The sequence below is a fragment of the Salvelinus alpinus genome, chromosome 28 (genome assembly GCF_045679555.1).
Source record: "Salvelinus alpinus chromosome 28, SLU_Salpinus.1, whole genome shotgun sequence".
Classification (NCBI taxonomy): Eukaryota; Metazoa; Chordata; class Actinopteri; order Salmoniformes; family Salmonidae; genus Salvelinus; species Salvelinus alpinus.
Genome location: NC_092113.1, coordinates 26353452 through 26371447, shown reverse-complemented (window position 1 = coordinate 26371447; position 17996 = coordinate 26353452). Strand labels below are relative to the sequence as shown.

The following is a 17996-nucleotide window of genomic DNA, read 5'->3' as shown; positions in this document are numbered from 1 at the left end:
ACAACTAATTGGCTCAAACACATTAAGAGTGAAAGAAATTCCACAAATTAACTTTTAAGAAGGCACACCTGTTAATTGAAATGCATTCCAGGTGACTACCTCATGAAGCTAGTTGAGAGAATGCCAAGAGTGTGCAAAGCTGTTATCAAGGCAAACGGTGGCTATTTAAAGAACTGGTTGTTCTCCATTTCTGTTATCATGTATTAGGGAAAGGGGGATACCTAGTCAATTGTACAACTGGATGCATTCAACAGAAATGTGTCTTCCGCATTTAAGCCAACCTTCTGAATCAGAGAGGTGCGGGGGGCTGCCATAATCGACATCCACGCCTTCAGCACCCAGGGGACAGTGGGTTAACTGCCTTGCTCACGGCCAGAACGACAGATTTTTACAATGTCAGCTCGGGGATTCGATCCAGCAACCTTTTGGTCACTGGCCCAACGCTCTAACCACTAGGCTACCTGCTGCCCTGTTTTTTTTCACATCTTATGAAACATTACTGTAAAAAAAGAAAATAATTCTAACATTGACAGTGCTCAGCAGCGAGAACCTCTCATTCCAGTAGTTGAGTACACCATCGTGGCTGACAGACAGGTAGCGTCCATTGTGAGCACGGCCCTTAGGACCCCGAGGTCCAGCCATGATCCCCAGAGTCTGTCTGTCTTCTTTTTTTGGCTGGGGGCTTGAATGGGTAATACTTCAGCCGGACAATGACCTCACAGTGTGCACTACACAGACAGAGACACAAAAATTTGAAGGATGCAAACAGTGCACACGTACTACTTAGGAACCTGTAAAACATAGCCTATTAAATGCCACTTATACAGGCACAAATCTTGAGTGGTTTGGGTAAGTAGAGTGGTCTGTACTCTAAAAGCATGTAGTTTAGATATTCATCCTGTATAAACAACACAAAGCTTTTGTTAAAGAGAGTAAGAATTTAAATGTGTTTACATGTTTTTCACATACCAGAGTTGGTCAACTGACGACAAAACAGCACTCCCATTCATTGTCTTGTTTTCCTCGCTCACCCAGTCCACACTGCCATCACAGTTGGTGTCCACCTTCATAAAGATAACGTCCAGATCCTCATCATCCACATCGCATCCCGAAACTGATCCATATCCAACCCTGACAGAGAGAATGATACTGGGGTAGACCACTAGTTATGGGGAGGGGGTATAATATGGTCAGGTCACTCACCCCCTCCTCCATCCGTGTCAGACTCTCTGAATATGCTTTCGATGTGGCGAAGTTGCTGTTTGTTGATCTGATTCTCCACTCCCCCCTGAGCCTGCATGTCTTTCTCCCCGAGATCACTGTTCTTCCTGAATGCTCCGTCTCCCACCTCAGTCAGGATTAAGTCCACATTTGATATTAAAACCATAATTTTCACTTGAAAATGTCTTCGGAATGGGAGATTAATTAAAAACTGTGAACAAAATGTGGGTGACAAGGTCACAAAAACCAAATTAGAATGGAAACGTTGTCTGTGCCAATAAAAAGAAGAGCACTTTGGGGAGCATACCAGTATGTGGATTTATTTTGTTCTGGATTTACCTGAGCTGTGGTGTGTTTCTGCTTGTCATCAGAGGCGGAGCTGTGAAAGGTTTTGATTACACAGGCAATTTTATTCAATGAATAGTCAAGAGATTCAAAATGTGATTTAGTGATCAAACACATGCATTTACAGTTTAAACCTAAATTGATATTACCGTCTGACCTTCTTCACAGTGCCCCTGTGACAGTCCACAAGCTCACACTGGCCATGGCTTTACACCTTTGACACTGGCTGAAATTCTCACAGAAGAGTAAAGCTCTTTTTGTCTTCATAACATTGTATTCAGTGGTTTTCAGGAAGTTTTTCTTTTTCAACAACAATTAAACCAAATTTTGACTACAGCAATCAAAATGTGGGGGGATATAAAAAAGTTATTTTCCAAGCTTTTTTGTTTATAAAAAAATACGTAGTCTTGATGGCACAAAGATGACAGTCGGGAGACAGAAATGAAGGGGAGACAGAGAAGTCCTTACTATTTGACACAATTGTTACACAAAAAGAAGATAACCAGTTTTCCAAATCTGTTTTGCATCTTGACACACACCGAGAAGCTTCTGGACGAAGAGATGCAGGAAAACATGTCCAACGACCCAGTGAATAGCCTTGTAGACAAACAACCTCTGCAGTTACCCAAGGCCCGGGCCCCATACTGGGCCAAGCAGATGGAAGCAGAAACCGGATGCCAGATCAAAATGCAAGAATGGGGGTCAGTAAAGGACAACAGTATGAACAGAGGCAAACCCGGCATGGAAGATCTAGACCTGTACGTACTGATCAGCGTGAATGACAAGGCAGAACGCGCCCGGGTCAGAATGAGGAAAGCGTTGGAGGTCAGGAAAATCCTGGTGCTTACAGCAGAGGGAAAGAAAACATGAAGATGCCAATGGAGCTGGCGATTCTCAATGGAACATACCAGAATCAAGACACGAATAGGTCCTCCGTCTCACAGTGGCCCCCACAAGGCAGGTGCTCCCTATTGCGGACCCCCAGAGACCAGGCAGGGAGCCCCATCAGGAACAGCATCCGGCCCATCCAAAGGGCTGCCCTGTTGCCCAATGATGGCAGCATCAACATCACCCAGAATGACAAGTACACCCTGCTACCAACGTCTCTGCTTGGGTCCCACATCACGCCCAGTGGAGCTCTAGACCTTCATTGTTTTTATGGCCCTTTACTCTGGGCATGTTTACATTTATTTTTAATGATCAGCCAATATCACTAATTCTGTTTTGATTTCTCTAGTTATTCTACCAAGAACCAACTGCCAATAGCAATGCAGAAGTCTGTCAGGACATTTTAATGAATGGAGAAATAAATTGAATTAGAAAAATTTATACATTTGAGTTTTTAATAACATAAAACTTGTCAAAACAAGTTATTTCTTCAACCTAAAAACATTTAATTTCTCCAATCAATACTTAATTTCTAAAGACAAGAGATGCTTATAGAAACCTTATATTGCTCCCAAGTTTAAAACAGACTTCCGAGGTCTAAAAGACAGCTCTCAGTTCCTCTGCTAAGAGCGTATAGTTCTGCTCTTATTGTAGACTAGAAGGAAGTATTTCTTCATTGTGGACAGGCAACCATACATCCGGTCTTTGCCTTACATGAGGAAGTAAATTAGAACATAGGTCGGTAGAGATGCTATTCTCTGTAGTGTAAAACTAGCCTACATACAACACACAAACAGCAGAATGAGTCTATAATTTAGCATTTAAGTAAAAAGTACAGTATTTTATTTAAAGGTTATCAATAAAACATTACTTTTTTTACTTCAAAAAAAGTAATGTGATGAATAACTCCCCAGATAAACAGGAAACTAAATACAAATGCTGATCGCCTAAACCACAAATTTGAACTCAAGTATATAATGAATATGCGTAAACATACCATAAAAATTACAATAATTTCCATTGGCAGAGTAAACATATTCATATATTTTTAATAATTAATCGTATTTGCAAATATATCAAAATGACCTAGTACAGTTTTGTTTAGGTCAATTGGAAATAAGGAATAGAAAGACCTGAACATATTTCAAAAGTAACAGGCCAAAGTTGAAAGGCACAGCAGAGGCCAGAATAAGAACAAGGCAGAAAAGAAACCAGAAAGGAATGGCCCTATTAGAATTTCATCTTGGGTTCTTCTTCTCTGGTGGCTGGATCAGCAAGCTCTCTGAAATGTATTATGGTCCAAAGAACACTTGGACCAACAAAGACTTGGACCAAGGGGGCAGCCAGTGTATGATCCAAAGGCAACTTAATCCACAGTGGCAGTATGTGTGAGTAAGTGCATGTTCATTAGAGCACACGAGTGCGTATGCATGTACATTGCACATGCAAACGTGTGATCACTAACCTCTGTGTGTGTGTGTGTGTGTGTGTGTGAGATTGTGGCATGGACTAGAGTTGTGTCCATTTTTCATCAGAACTCTTCTGGTTCTTCTCCTTCAGCATCGGAATCAGGAATAACAAACCCCTCCTGTAAACAGGTAACAATTTTTATTTAAATATTCAAATACAAAGCTACATTAGTTTCCTACTACAGAATCATTGGTTATGAAAAAATTATATGAACACTGAGCCTCTCAGCTGTTTGTGTGTGTCAGAGAGAGTATTCTGGTGAGGTGTCACTCACATCAGTGGCATATAGAACATCCATAATCTTCTGCATAGTTGTATCTGCCTCTCCATCCACTTCTTGGCAGATGACCTCAATAGACCTCAGCTTTCCAAAATAAAAGTCTCTCTCTTTCTCCATGTCCTGGACAGTAGCTTTCAGGGAACTGACCTGAGGTGAGAGCAGCAGAGGGCATACAGGAGAATGAATGGGCGGGGCTGTCATGACTCATGTTACAACTAAACAAGCTTCAATAAACTATTCAACTAGCACACAAAAAGCCATACAGGAGATTGAGGGGAAATCTCATCGTCTCATCAAAACAACTTATGTTAGCGGTTACACTCCGAAAGACCATACCTCCTGGGATAGCTCCTCCCTCTCCACGTCCCCTGCTGCTCCGGGCCTACGCAAGGCACTCCCTGCTGACTTGGGCGGGGGTTTGGTCACAGTTGTTGTAGACCTCATGGGAGCTAGATCCAACACAAATCAGTTAGCAAACTAGGAAAGAATAATATAGCTGTGGACTGTGTATGCCCTCAACCTAAGACACACAACTGCACATTAACACCCACTGACTCCAGTGTCTAGCCTTACAGCAATATTCCTTTCCACAGTGACCATGACTGTGATAGCCCACCATAGGTGCCCGTTGGAGATCCGTTTGACCATTAAACCACCTTACCGACTCTCGCAGCTGGTTTGATAACAGGTGGGGAGCTGTGGGGCTGTACTGAAATAGAAATGCATACAGTATGCATTTAAGGGTCCAAGCATCAAAGACACTGGATCAATCTTTTTTGTTCCACCAGCTGACAGAGTAACTTGGATTATAACGTGACTTAGACCCCTCATTGTTGCTTGCAGCTATATTTTCAATTAGGTATTTAGAATACAATCAAAATGTTAGAAATTCTAAATGTGTCTTCCTCACCAGTGCTGGGCTTCCTGGGCTTGGGTGCGACCTGCCCTGGGTTGGGCGTAGGAGCAGTGTCCTGGCCTTGGCGAGCACTGACCGGGTCATAATCCTTCCCATCGTAGTTGGCTTCAAATAATTTCTTGAACCACTGCACAAACTCAAAGTTGTCCTGGAACTTGCCTTTTATCAATTTATCAACAGGAATGATCTGGAAATGTATTAAAAAGTGTCACAATCTCAATGTCTGAAATGTAGGAATAGCCAAATAGCCAACAGTACACTGAGGTAAAAAAAATTAAAAACTAAGCACTCACCTTGTCAACCCCCATCTTCTTAAAACTGGTCTGTAGAAGTTTGAAGTTGTGGAGGAACTCAGTCTCTAGTTTGGCCTGGAATTTAACCTTCTTCAATGGTATGCATCCAGGGAAAAGCATGTCCATGAACTGACAGTAAGCAGCACCTGTGTGAATGTGATAACATAATTCAATTACCAGCTAATCAGGTTTCAACTTCTATAGGCTATTAATACTCTGCTCCTGCAATTACCTTTCCCCAACCCACTGCAAGGTACACTACATGACCAAAAGTATGTGGATACCTGTTCATTGAACAACATCTTCCAAAATCACAGGTATTAATATGGAGCTGGTCCCCCTTGCTGCTATAACAGCATCCACTCATCTGGGAAGGCTTTCCACTAGATGTTGGAACATTGCTTCAGGGACTTGCTTCCATTCAGCCACAAGAGCATAAATGACGTCGGGCACTGATGTTGCGCGATTAGGCCTGGCTCGCAGTCGGTGTCCCAATTAATCCCAAAGGTGTTCAATGGGGTTAAGGTCAGAGCTCTGTGCAGGCCAGTCAAGTTCTTCCACACCGATCTCAACAAACCATTTCTGTATGGACCTTGCTTTGTGCACAGGGGCATTGTCATGCTGAAACAGGAAAGGGCTTTCCCCAAACTGTTGCCACAAAGTTGGAAGCACAGAATCGTCTAGAATGTAATTTTATGCTGTAGGCTTAAGATTCCCCTTCACTGGAACTAAGGGGCCTTGCCCAAACCATGAAAAACAGCCACAGACCATTATTCCTCCTCCACCAAACTTTAACAGTTGGCACCATGTAGTCGGGCAGGTAGCATTCTCCTGACATCCACTAAACCCAGATTCATCCATCGGACTGCCAGATGGTGAAGCGTGATTAATCACTCCAGAGAACGCGTTTCAACTGCTCCAGAGTCCAATGGCGGTGAGCTTTACACCACTCCAGCCAACACTTGGCATTGCGAATGGTGATCTTAGGCTTGTGTGCCTTTGGTCGGCCATGGAAACCCATTTCACGAATCTCCCGACAAACAGTTATTGTGCTGACGTTGCTTCCAGGGGCAGTTTGGAACTCTAGTGAGTGTTGCAACCGAGGACAGACACATTGAAAGTCACTGAGCTCTTCAGCAAGGCCATTCTACTGCCAATGTTTGTCTATGGAGATTGCATGGCGGTGTGGTTGATTTTATACACCTGTCAGCAATGGGTGTGGCTGAAATAGCACTAATTTGAAGGGGTGTCCACATCCTCTATATATACGAAAGGATCTAGATTAGCAAAAGGGACTACATTCCCTGTGACGGCCCAAGCTACTGTGGCGAGTACAATTTCCCTAGATGGTGAGTAGTTTCTAAAATGGTGGTAGATGTAAATATAGGCCTATACATATAAAGGGGTTTTGCACAGGAGGTTGATGAAATCCAAGATGGCGTAGCAGTGTAGACGTGTATTTTTTAGTGCTCTCGTGCACATTGTATTTTTTCGTACTTCTTGTATATATTTATTATTATTTTTTCTATCTCTTTTCGATTTTCAATTCGATTATACCTTCCGGTAACCTACCTCACCCAATGTGGTACGGAATCGCTATCATTTTTTATCTTTGGAACACATCCACGAACCCCCAGTAGCTAACCAGCTACAAGCTACCAGCTACAAGCTACTTAGCCATTTTTAACCGATGCTAGCAGCTTTTACCGTTGGAACTGTGGAACACATTCAAGAACCCCCAGTAGCTAACCAGCTACAAGCTACCAGCTACAAGCTACTTAGCCATTTTTAACCGATGCTAGCAGCTTTTACTTTCGGCACAGACACCAGCCCTGTTATTAGCCTGGATATTACTCACCAATTTAACAGCATCGGACTGTCTCTCGACAACAACGCCGGATCCCTGCCGTAATCCCTGAGCCACTACTTCTGATCCTCACAGCTAGCCTGCAGCTAACGCAGCTAGCACAGCTAGTGCCACTGCTACGAAGCTAGCATCAGTTAGCAAACACAATTCTACAATCACAACCTCTCTCTCGCCATCCGGCCTGGATTCTCTGTCGACACGTCCACATCTGGTCTGCAGACGAATACCCCATCCGCTGTACCCTCAACCGGCCTCCGTCTGAGCAGACCCCCTTCGTCTGAGCAGACTCACCCCCCCGGGCTACTAACTTTAAACACCGCGTGCTAGCTTAGCGGCGACTTCCCTGCTCCATCTACGGCTGCCCCCTGGACACTATGATCACCTGGCTACATAGCTGATGCCTGCCGGACTGTCCATTAATTTACGGTACTCCATTCTGTTTACTTGTGTTTTATCTGTCGGCTCTGTGTTTTAACTCAGGCTCTGTGTGTAGTTAATCCGACCCTCTCTGCCTAGTCGTCGCCATTTTTACCTGCTGTTGCTGTGTTAGCTGACTAGCTGCTGTTATCTCACCTGTTGTTTTAGCTAGCTCTCCCAATCAAGACCTGCAATCACTTTATGCCTTACTGTATGTCTCTGCCAAATATCAATATGCCTTGTATACTGTTGTTCAGGCTAGTTATCATAGTTATCATTGTTTTGGTTTGCAATGGACCCCGTAGTTCCACTCTCCGTACCTCTGATACCCCCTTCGTCCCACCTCCCACACATGCGGTGACCTCACCCATTGAGACCAGCATGTCCAGAGATACAACCTCTCTTATCATCACCCAGTGCCTGGGCTTGCCTCCGCTGTACCCGTGCCCCACCATACCCCTGTCTGCACATTATGCCCAGAATCTATTCTACCACGGCCATAAATCTGCTCCTTTTATTCCTTGTCTCCAACGCTCTAGGCGACCAGTTTTGATAGCCTTTAGCCGCACCCTCATCCTACTACTCCTCTGTTCCTCGGGTGATGTGGAGGTTAACCCAGGCCCTGCATGTCCCCAGGCACCCTCATTTGTTGACTTCTGTGATCGAAAAAGCCTTGGCCTCATGCATGTCAACATCAGAAGCCTCCTCCCTAAGTTTGTCTTACTCACCGCTTTAGCACACTCTGCCAACCCTGATGTCCTTGCCATGTCTGAATCCTGGCTTATGAAGGCCACCAAAAATTCTGTGATTTCCATACCCAACTATAACACTTTCCGTCAAGATAGAACTGCCAAAGGGGGAGGAGTTGCAATCTACTGCAGAGATAGCCTGCAAAGTTCTGTCATACTTTCCAGGTCTATGCCCAAACAGTTCGAACTTCTAATTTTAAAAATTAATCTCTCCAGAAATAAGTCTCTCACTGTTGCCGCCTGCTACCGACCCCCCTCAGCTCCCAGCTGTGCCCTGGACACCATCTGTGAATTGATCGCTCCCCATCTAGCTTCAGAGTTTGTTCTGTTAGGTGACCTAAACTGGGATATGCTTAACACCCCGGCAGTCCTACAATCTAAGCTAGATGCCCTCAATCTCACACAAATCATCAAGGAACCTACCAGGTACAACCCTAAATCCGTCAGCATGGGCACCCTAATAGACATTATCCTGACCAACCTGCCCTCCAAATACACCGCTGCTGTCTTCAATCAAGATCTCAGCGATCACTGCCTCATTGCCTGTATCCGCTGCGGGTCCGCGGTCAAACGACCACCCCTCATCACTATCAAACGCTCCCTAAAACACTTCTGCGAGCAGGCCTTTCTAATCGACCTGGCCCGGGTACCCTGGATGGATATTGACCTCATCCCGTCAGTTGAGGATGCCTGGTCATTCTTTAAATGTTACTTCCTCACCATATTAGACAAGCATGCTCCGTTCAAAAAATGCAGAACCAAGAACAGATATAGCCCTTGGTTCACTCCAGACCTGACTGCCCTCGACCAGCACAAAAACATCCTGTGGCGAACTGCAATAGCATCGAAGAGCCCACGCGATATGCAACTGTTCAGGGAAGTCAGGAACCAATACACGCAGTCAGTCAGGAAAGCAAAGGCCAGCTTTTTCAAGCAGAAATTCGCATCCTGTAGCTCTAACTCCAAAAAGTTCTGGGATACTGTAAAGTCCATGGAGAACAAGAGCACCTCCTCCCAGCTGCCCACTGCACTGAGGCTAGGTAACACGGTCACCACCGATAAATCCGTGATGATCGAAGACTTCAACAAGCATTTCTCAATGGCTGGCCATGCCTTCCTCCTGGCGACTCCAACCTTGGCCAACAGCCCCCCCCCCCCCCCCCCGCTGCTACTCGCCCAAGCCTCCCCAGCTTCTCCTTTACCCAAATCCAGATAGCAGATGTTCTGAAAGAGCTGGAAAACCTGGACCCATACAAATCAGCTGGGCTTGACAATCTGGACCCCCTATTTCTGAAACTGTCCGCCGCCATTGTCGCACCCCCTATTACCAGCCTGTTCAACCTCTCCTTCATATCATCTGAGATCCCCAAGGATTGGAAAGCTGCCGCGGTCATCCCCCTCTTCAAAGGGGGAGACACCCTGGACCCAAACTGTTACAGACCTATATCCATCCTGCCCTGCCTATCTAAGGTCTTCGAAAGCCAAGTCAACAAACAGATCACTGACCATCTCGAATCCCACCGTACCTTCTCCGCTGTGCAATCCGGTTTCCGAGCCGGTCACGGGTGCACTTCAGCCACGCTCAAGGTACGAAATGATATCATAACCGGCATCGATAAAAGACAGTACTGTGCTGCCGTCTTCATCGACCTGGCAAAGGCTTTCGACTCTGTCAATCACCATATTCTTATCGGCAGACTCAGTAGCCTCGGTTTTTCTAATGACTGCCTTGCCTGGTTCACCAACTACTTTGCAGACAGAGTTCAGTGCGTCAAATCGGAAGGCATGCTGTCCGGTCCTCTGGCAGTCTCTATGGGGGTACCACAGGGTTCAATTCTCGGGCCGACTCTTTTCTCTGTATATATCAATGATGTTGCTCTTGCTGCGGGCGATTCCCTGATCCACCTCTACGCAGACGACACCATTCTGTATACTTCTGGCCCTTCTTTGGACACTGTGATAACCAACCTCCAAACGAGCTTCAATGCCATTCAACACTCCTTCCGTGGCCTCCAACTGCTCTTAAACGCTAGTAAAACCAAATGCATGCTCTTCAACCGTTCGCTGCCTGCACCCGCACGCCCGACTAGCATCACCACCCTGGACGGTTCTGACCTAGAATATGTGGACATCTATAAGTACCTAGGTGTCTGGCTAGACTGCAAACTCTCCTTCCAGACTCATATCACACATCTCCAATCCAAAATCAGATCTAGAGTCGGCTTTCTATTTCGCAACAGAGCCTCCTTCACTCACGCCGCCAAACTCACCCTAGTGAAACTGACTATCCTACCGATCCTCGACTTCGGCGATGTCATCTACAAAATGGCTTCCAATACTCTACTCAGCAAACTGGATGCAGTTTATCACAGTGCCATCCGTTTTGTTACTAAAGCACCTTATTCGACCCACCACTGCGACCTGTATGCCCTAGTCGGCTGGCCCTCGCTACATGTTCGCCGTCAGACCCACTGGCTCCAGGTCATCTACAAGGCTATGCTAGGTAAAGTGCCGCCTTATCTCAGTTCACTGGTCACGATGGCTACACCCACCCGTAGCACGTGCTCTAGCAGGTGTATCTCACTGATCATCCCTAAAGCCAAAACCTCATTTGGACGCCTTTCCTTCCAGTTCTCTGCTGCCTGCGACTGGAACGAATTGCAAAAATCTCTGAAGTTGGAGACTTTTATCTCCCTCAACAACTTTAAACATCTGCTATCCGAGCAGCTAACCGATCGCTGCAGCTGTACATAGTCCATCGGTATATAGCCCACCCAATTTACCTACCTCACCCTCCCCATACTGCTTTTATTTCCTTTTCTGCTTTTTTTTGCACACCAGTATCTCTACTTGCACATGATCATCTGATGATTTACCACTCCAGTGTTAATCTGCTAAATTGTAATTATCTGATTTATTGCCTACCTCCTCATGCCTTTTGCACACATTGTATATAGATTCTCTTTTTTTCTTTTTTTCTACCATGTTATTGACTTGTTTATTGTTTACTCCATGTGTAACTCTGTGTTGTTGTCTGTTCACACTGCTATGCTTTATCTTGGCCAGGTCGCAGTTGCAAATGAGAACTTGTTCTCAACTAGCCTACCTGGTTAAATAAAGGTGAAATAAAAAAAAAATAAAAAAAAATGAGGAGGCCAGCTAATTATGGCTGGAATGGAGTGGTATCAAATACATGGAAACCATGTGTTTGATACCATTCCAGCCATTACTATGAACCCGTCCTCCCCAATTAAGGTGACACCAGCCACCTGTGGCCGATGGTGGTGTAGTTAGCGGCCTCAAACTTCCAGCGCATAGCTAGCGGCCGAGCAGAGGGTGCATTGATGATACGGTACCACTACTTTCAACCAACCTTCATCTGGCGATACTGTCTTTGTTCTCGATTCTGAGGGCACCTGTGTCAAACTTCAGTTTCCCGTTGCAGGTGGAACTTTAATTTTTTTTTTAATATTCAGAAAGATTTAATCCACTTTTTCTATCGAGTGAGAAATGGCCTATCACATGTGTGCAAATCTTTGTTTGGGTCAAGTGCTGTCATCTTGTTCGACATGTGGCCACCACTGCTTTGCTTAGAAATGACAAGCTGATGGGAAATACGAGATGTCTGGTCGCTATGTCGGCTTTTAACTTCACATATAGCAAAAATACGATTTATACATTTTCTGAATATTCCGTTTTCGGAGTTCCACCTGCAACTGAAAACATGAATGTATAAAGCACAGATGCCTTCAGAATCTAAAACGAATGAAGTATCTCCAAGTAAAAGGTTGATCGAAAATAACTGTACCACACTTTGAATGAGCCATCGGATCAACAGCCATCACAAGCTAGTTAGCCAAGCCAACGTACTTCTGGTTTGACCCAGACGTCATCTTACTGACCTGAGCACAACTGCTCAATCTTGGAGTAGTTCATCTGTACAGACTCGTTGATCCAAGAAAGCATATCATGGCGACTAAGGTTGTCGCCGGTCACAGATGTAGAGTAAACGTTCACAGCCATCTTCTAACGTTAACTTGGTAAGGGAAGACATGAGAATAATGTTAGGAAGGAGACAGACACATCTAACTTGCCTATTTTACATTACCTATAAACCCGTTACATTTTAGCTAGTTAGCTAAGACACGCACAACTATTTATGGTTAACATTAGCTAGCTAGTCAAAGCTTTGGCTAACGTTACGCCCTGCTAAATTATCGGGTTAGCTAAACTAGCTATCGTTATATTAAACGAGTTGGCCATCGTTGACAGTGAACTAAGTACGAGCTAACATTAGTTATAGCTATTATGTTAACGTTATACCGCTAACGTTGGTATAAAAAAATCGAGTTTCGTTTTAGCTAATACTTAGCTAATCCGGAACTGTTAGCTACCGATACAACAGCTAGCTAGCTATCAAACACACCCATCATTCAACAACGACATCGCTAACGTTAGCTATCTAGCTAATTTTACTGACAATGAACAATTTAAGACACATGCTTTTGAACTTACATTGTCTTAATTTTCCACCAGTTAAATCAAATTACTCCAAAATACAAAAAGGTTAAAACTTGTAGATACTTTCTCGCCGTTCACCGGCGGCTTATTTCGTTAGTGTCTTGGCTCTTGCACAGTTGTGATGTAGCTAGCTAGCCTGAATGACCTGAACATTGGAATATCTCAAATTGAACACCTCGCGTCCTCGTCTCCTTCTCAAAACCCATTGGAGGAGAAGGTCAGAGGGGCGGGGCCTCTGGCTTTCTCATCCAATGAGTTTCGGAGAGCCGAGAGAGGACGCGAGGAGGCTACAAATGAGATCTTCCCCACGAACTCGTCTTCTTCTTTAAAATGTATTAAGGGATCGCAACCATAGACTGTAAAAAAAAAGATCGCAACTAACTGAAAGGCACATACACTGCCACCTATGGTACAGGAGTGTGAAACCGGTCACGGCCTATATATGCACCACAGAGGAAACAATGAGCCAGATATTTTGCCTGCTTTATACATGTGAAGCATCTGATAGGTGTTTTATTCACTACCAAATATGGTGATGAGAGGAAGCCCAGTGACGGGTAGTGGGAGAAGATGGAGCGAGCTGCCATAGCCTGAGGGACACTGAATAATAACATCTGCATAGTAAGCAGTAACTTACTTATTATGACTGTTATTGTTATTACTGTTATTGTTATTAGTATTATTATTGTTGTTTATCATTCCAAATAGTAATGGTATGGGTGGTAATGGTAATGATAGCAGTTTAATGATGGTGGTGGTGGTAGTGGTGCATTACTCCATACATTACATTCGACTATTGACTGTTACCATTTTATTGTTACTATTTTTATATTTAATTTTGTATTATTATTTACTGCCATTCTATATTATTATTTCTCATTGTTTTAATTGTATTACAATGTATATTGTATACATTGTTGCTTTGGCAATATTGACACAATGTTTTTCATTCCAATAAAGCAGCTTGAATTTGAATTTGAGATGGATTTTAGCCGACATTACGAACATTTTCTCATCGATGAAACATTTGATCTCCATACAGTTCTCTGTTTCCAAAACTAGAATCTGTAACAAACAGTGGACTGCGTTTTGTTGACTTTACCATTTGCCGAAGTTTATAAAAATTGCGTTGTTTAGAAGGAGCGCAAGGGCGAATTGAGTTCATGCACACGCGCACTTCAGAGTAGGCGTTCCCTAACGGAAATATGCAAATAAATGCTAGAACATGAATAGCATGTCACTAGCTCGTGCCTGGCTTTGCCCACCTCCTCGCTTGTTCTGCCCTCTAATGCATGTGCTCCCATTGGAAAGGACAGGCTCTGGTCTATCTTGAGTTAGTTATACAAATCTTTGCCTATACTACTACTACTACTACTACTACTACAGGTAACTACCAAAATAACGGAAAGACCAATAGTGTCTTAATAGGTCATTTGGCCACCACGAGCTGCAAGAAAAGTGTCAGGAACTCTATTGGAGGGATGTGACACCATTCTTCCACAAAAAACTCCATAATTTGGTGTTTTGTTAATGGTGGTGGAAAACTCTGTTTCAGGCGTCGTACCAGAAACTCCCCTAAGTGTTCAATTGGGTTGACACCTGATAAAATAATTTATATGTTTAAAGATAATGATTAAATAATTCAACTCTGACACCATATAATTGTATGAAATGTATTAGAATCATAAAACTATAATCTGATGTGTGTAGTTTTAGTCAGAATTAGAACAAGGACCTTTTGTTCCTTTTTAGTATGTAAGCAGGGTGCAAGTGGGAAACAAATGATAAGAGGAGCTATCAACAGACAAGTTGTAATACTGTGTTCCTTACAGGACATGCTGTCTCCACCAGTGGAGGGGAGAAACTGTTAGGCTTGCAGAAAATTATGAAACATGTTGCAGATTAAACAATGTATCTGTGTAGTGGAAAAACACTGACTGTCTGAGCAAGGCGTAGCTTAAGATTTGAACTTGTTTGTGTGTGTTATAAAGACTGTTTGCATTCTTGACTTTAGAACGTTCTCGTGAATAAACTGTACTAACCTTTTGCATAAGCTGAGTCTTTGCCTAATGTAAAAGGTTGCGTCAATCAAATCTGGTATCAGGATCAAATGTGATTCAGAGTCACCGAATATACTTTAATTATATTTATTTAACACAAGTGATAAATGGTAAATGCAATTTTCGTATATACGGGTTCACTGTATCACCACGCAGGGTAAAGCAGAACTGACTGAAATAGTACAGACATCTTCTTTTATACTGTGACAGAGGTAGTTCCAACTTTGGAGTTGGCCAGTCACAGTAGAGGCTTAGCGTGGTTTAAACTTGCTAGCCTATCGGTGGTGCCCAGACACAGCACTCAGGATTCAAATGTCCGGAATGGTGTTTGTGAAGATTGAGCTGATTTGTTGGTTTCTACACATTCCTCAGTTCCTGTTTTCTTGTTATTCAGCATTTTTTCATCTTGTCTCAACCTTGTGGTTTGCACAGTCGACACCCTAGATTAACAACAGCTTTTCTGCAGTCACGCTATGTTTTGTGATTAACATGTCCTTTTTCTATAAGGCATATATTTATGTTAAAAGAGAACAAAACCATCCTTCACACTAATTATTATTAAACCTGTGGTCTTACAAACCTCGGGGATTGGTCAAAGCTATTGATTGTTAGTTATCATTGTGATTGAAAATTCTCGGAACACACCTGGGAACACACCATGGCAAATCGTGTTACATCAGCAAGTTGAGCAGTCTTCGTCACTGAAGCTCCTGCCAAATGTGTGCGAACAATCACACCTCTTTCAAAAGTCACAGATCTCTTGTTCTAGCCTGGTAAACAAAATAATGGGCACACATTTTTTTTTAAATGACCCTAAGCATGATGGGAAGTTAATTCCACACCTGTGTGCAAGCACCTGCTTTCAATATACTTTGTATCCCTCATTTACTCAAGTGTTTCCTTTATTTGGGCAGTTACCTGTATATTCTATTTATTTTACCTTTATTTAACTAGGCAAGTAAGTTAAGAACAAATTCTTATTTTACAATGATAGCCTACCCCGGCCAAACCCTCCCCTAACCCGGACGACGCTGGGCCAATTGTGCGCTGCCCTATGGGAGTCCCGATCACGGCCGGTTGTGATACAGCCCGGGATCAAACCAGGGTCTGTAGTCACACATCTAGCACTGAGATGCAGTGCCTTAGACCGCTGCGCCACTCGGAAGTCAAACTCTTAGCTACCGAACCCAGCATTTCTAATAAAATAAATCAAATCAAGGTTTATTTGTCACGTGCGCCGAATACAACAGGTGTCGACCTTACAGTGAAATGCTTACTTACAGGCTCTAACCAATAGTGCAAAAAAGGTATTAAGGTGAACAATAGGTAGGTAAATAAATAAAACAGTAAAAAGACAGGCTATATACAGTAGCGAGGCTACATACAGACACTGGTTAGTCAGGCTGATTGAGGTAGTATGTACATGTAGATATGTTTAAAGTGACTATGCATATGATGAACAGAGAGTAGCAGTAGCGTAAAATAGGGGTTGGTGGGTGGGACACAATGCAGATAGCCCGGTTAGCCAATGTGCGGGAGTACTTGTTTGTCGGCCCAATTGAGGTAGTATGTACATGAATGTATAGTTAAAGTGACTATGCATATATGATAAACAGAGAGTAGCAGCAGTGTAAAAAGAGGGGTGGGGGGGGCACACAATTCAAATTGTCCGGGTAGCCATTTGAATACCTGTTCAGGAGTCTTATGGCTTGGGGGTAAAAACTGTTGAGAGGCCTTTTTGTCCTAGACTGGCACTCCGGTACCGCTTGCCATGCGGTAGTAGAGAGAACAGTCTATGGCTGGGGTCTTTGACAATTTTTAGGGTCTTCCTCTGACACTGCCTGGTGTAGAGGTCCTGGATGGCAGGCAGCTTAGCCCCAGTGATGTACTGGGCCGTACGCACTACCCTTGGTAGTGCCTTGCGGTCAGAGGCCGAGCAATTGCCGTACCAGGCAGTGATGCAACCAGTCAGGATGCTCTCGATGTTGCAGCTGTAGAACCTTTTGAGGATCTCAGGACCCATGCCAAATCTTTTTAGTTTCCTGAGGGGGAATAGGCTTTGTCGTGCCCTCTTCACGACTGTCTTGGTGTGTTTGGACCATTCTAGTTTGTTGTTGATGTTTACACCAAGGAACTTGAAGCTCTCAATCTGCTCCACTACAGCCCCGTCGATGAGAATGGGGGCGTGCTCGGTCCTCCTTTTCCTGTAGTCCACAATCATCTCCTTAGTCTTGGTTACGTTGAGGGATAGGTTGTTATTCTGGCACCACCTGTCCAGGTCTCTGACCTCCTCCCTATAGGCTGTCTTGTCGGTGATCAGGCCTACCACTGTTGTGTCGTCTGCAAACTTAATGATGGTGTTGGAGTCGTGCCTGGTCATGCAGTCGTGGGTGAACAGGGAGTACAGGAGGGGACTGAGCACGCACCCCTGGGGAGCTCCAGTGTGGCACTCCCTACAAACCTCACTAACCCCCCCCCCCCCCACCCCTGACCCTATCAACCAAACTCTCCCTTTATACATCATTCAGTTCACAATAGACTAATAATACATGATCAACCGTTTCCTCTACCATACACCCATCACATATTCCAGTATCATGTCAATTTCAAAGAATTCAATCCCATATGCCCTAATCTCATCCTACTCAACATAACTTCCTCCCTTCTGTTCCCATTACATGGCACTAGGTTACCGCCCATACAGCTTTCCTTGTACTATAAAAATGTATCCCCTTAGAACTTGCATCCTATTGCCTCTGCCAGCAATCCAACCCAGTCTTTCAGATCAATGTTTTAACCTCTCCTCTACCAAGCTGCACCTGCATATCCACTTTATTCATTTACATTGCTTTCTTTGCAATTATACAGTATCTACTATATCATTTACATTGACTCCTGTATGAGCAGGAATCCAACAAAACCTCTGTACCATTTATTTGTAATTCTAACAAAATCGTAATTACTTCAAA

The 17996-nt window shown here is 43.9% G+C and overlaps 1 protein-coding gene and 1 pseudogene across 4 annotated transcripts; one reads left to right on the top strand and one right to left on the bottom strand.

Annotated features, from left to right (window-relative positions):
• The first annotated feature begins 1978 nt into the window (after positions 1-1978).
• Positions 1979-3180, top strand: LOC139556864 (protein quaking-A-like; annotated as a pseudogene).
• On the bottom strand, positions 2892-15198 carry LOC139557529 (microtubule-associated protein RP/EB family member 1-like). 4 transcript variants are annotated; one of them, XM_071372492.1, is made up of 8 exons: positions 15010-15129; positions 12349-12482; positions 5414-5559; positions 5115-5307; positions 4866-4913; positions 4541-4653; positions 4199-4351; positions 2892-4042 (listed from the first exon to the last, which is right to left on the bottom strand). In XM_071372492.1, exons 2-8 carry the CDS (start codon positions 12467-12469, stop codon positions 3986-3988), a joined length of 831 nt encoding a protein of 276 aa, XP_071228593.1. In that variant the 5' UTR covers positions 12470-12482; positions 15010-15129; the 3' UTR covers positions 2892-3985. The 4 variants fall into 4 exon arrangements, with proteins under 4 accessions (XP_071228593.1, XP_071228592.1, XP_071228595.1 ...); XM_071372491.1 differs by lacking the exon at positions 15010-15129 and adding an exon at positions 12962-13168; XM_071372494.1 differs by lacking the exon at positions 4866-4913 and having other exon boundaries at positions 15010-15198.
• Between the last annotated feature and the right edge of the window lie 2798 nt (positions 15199-17996).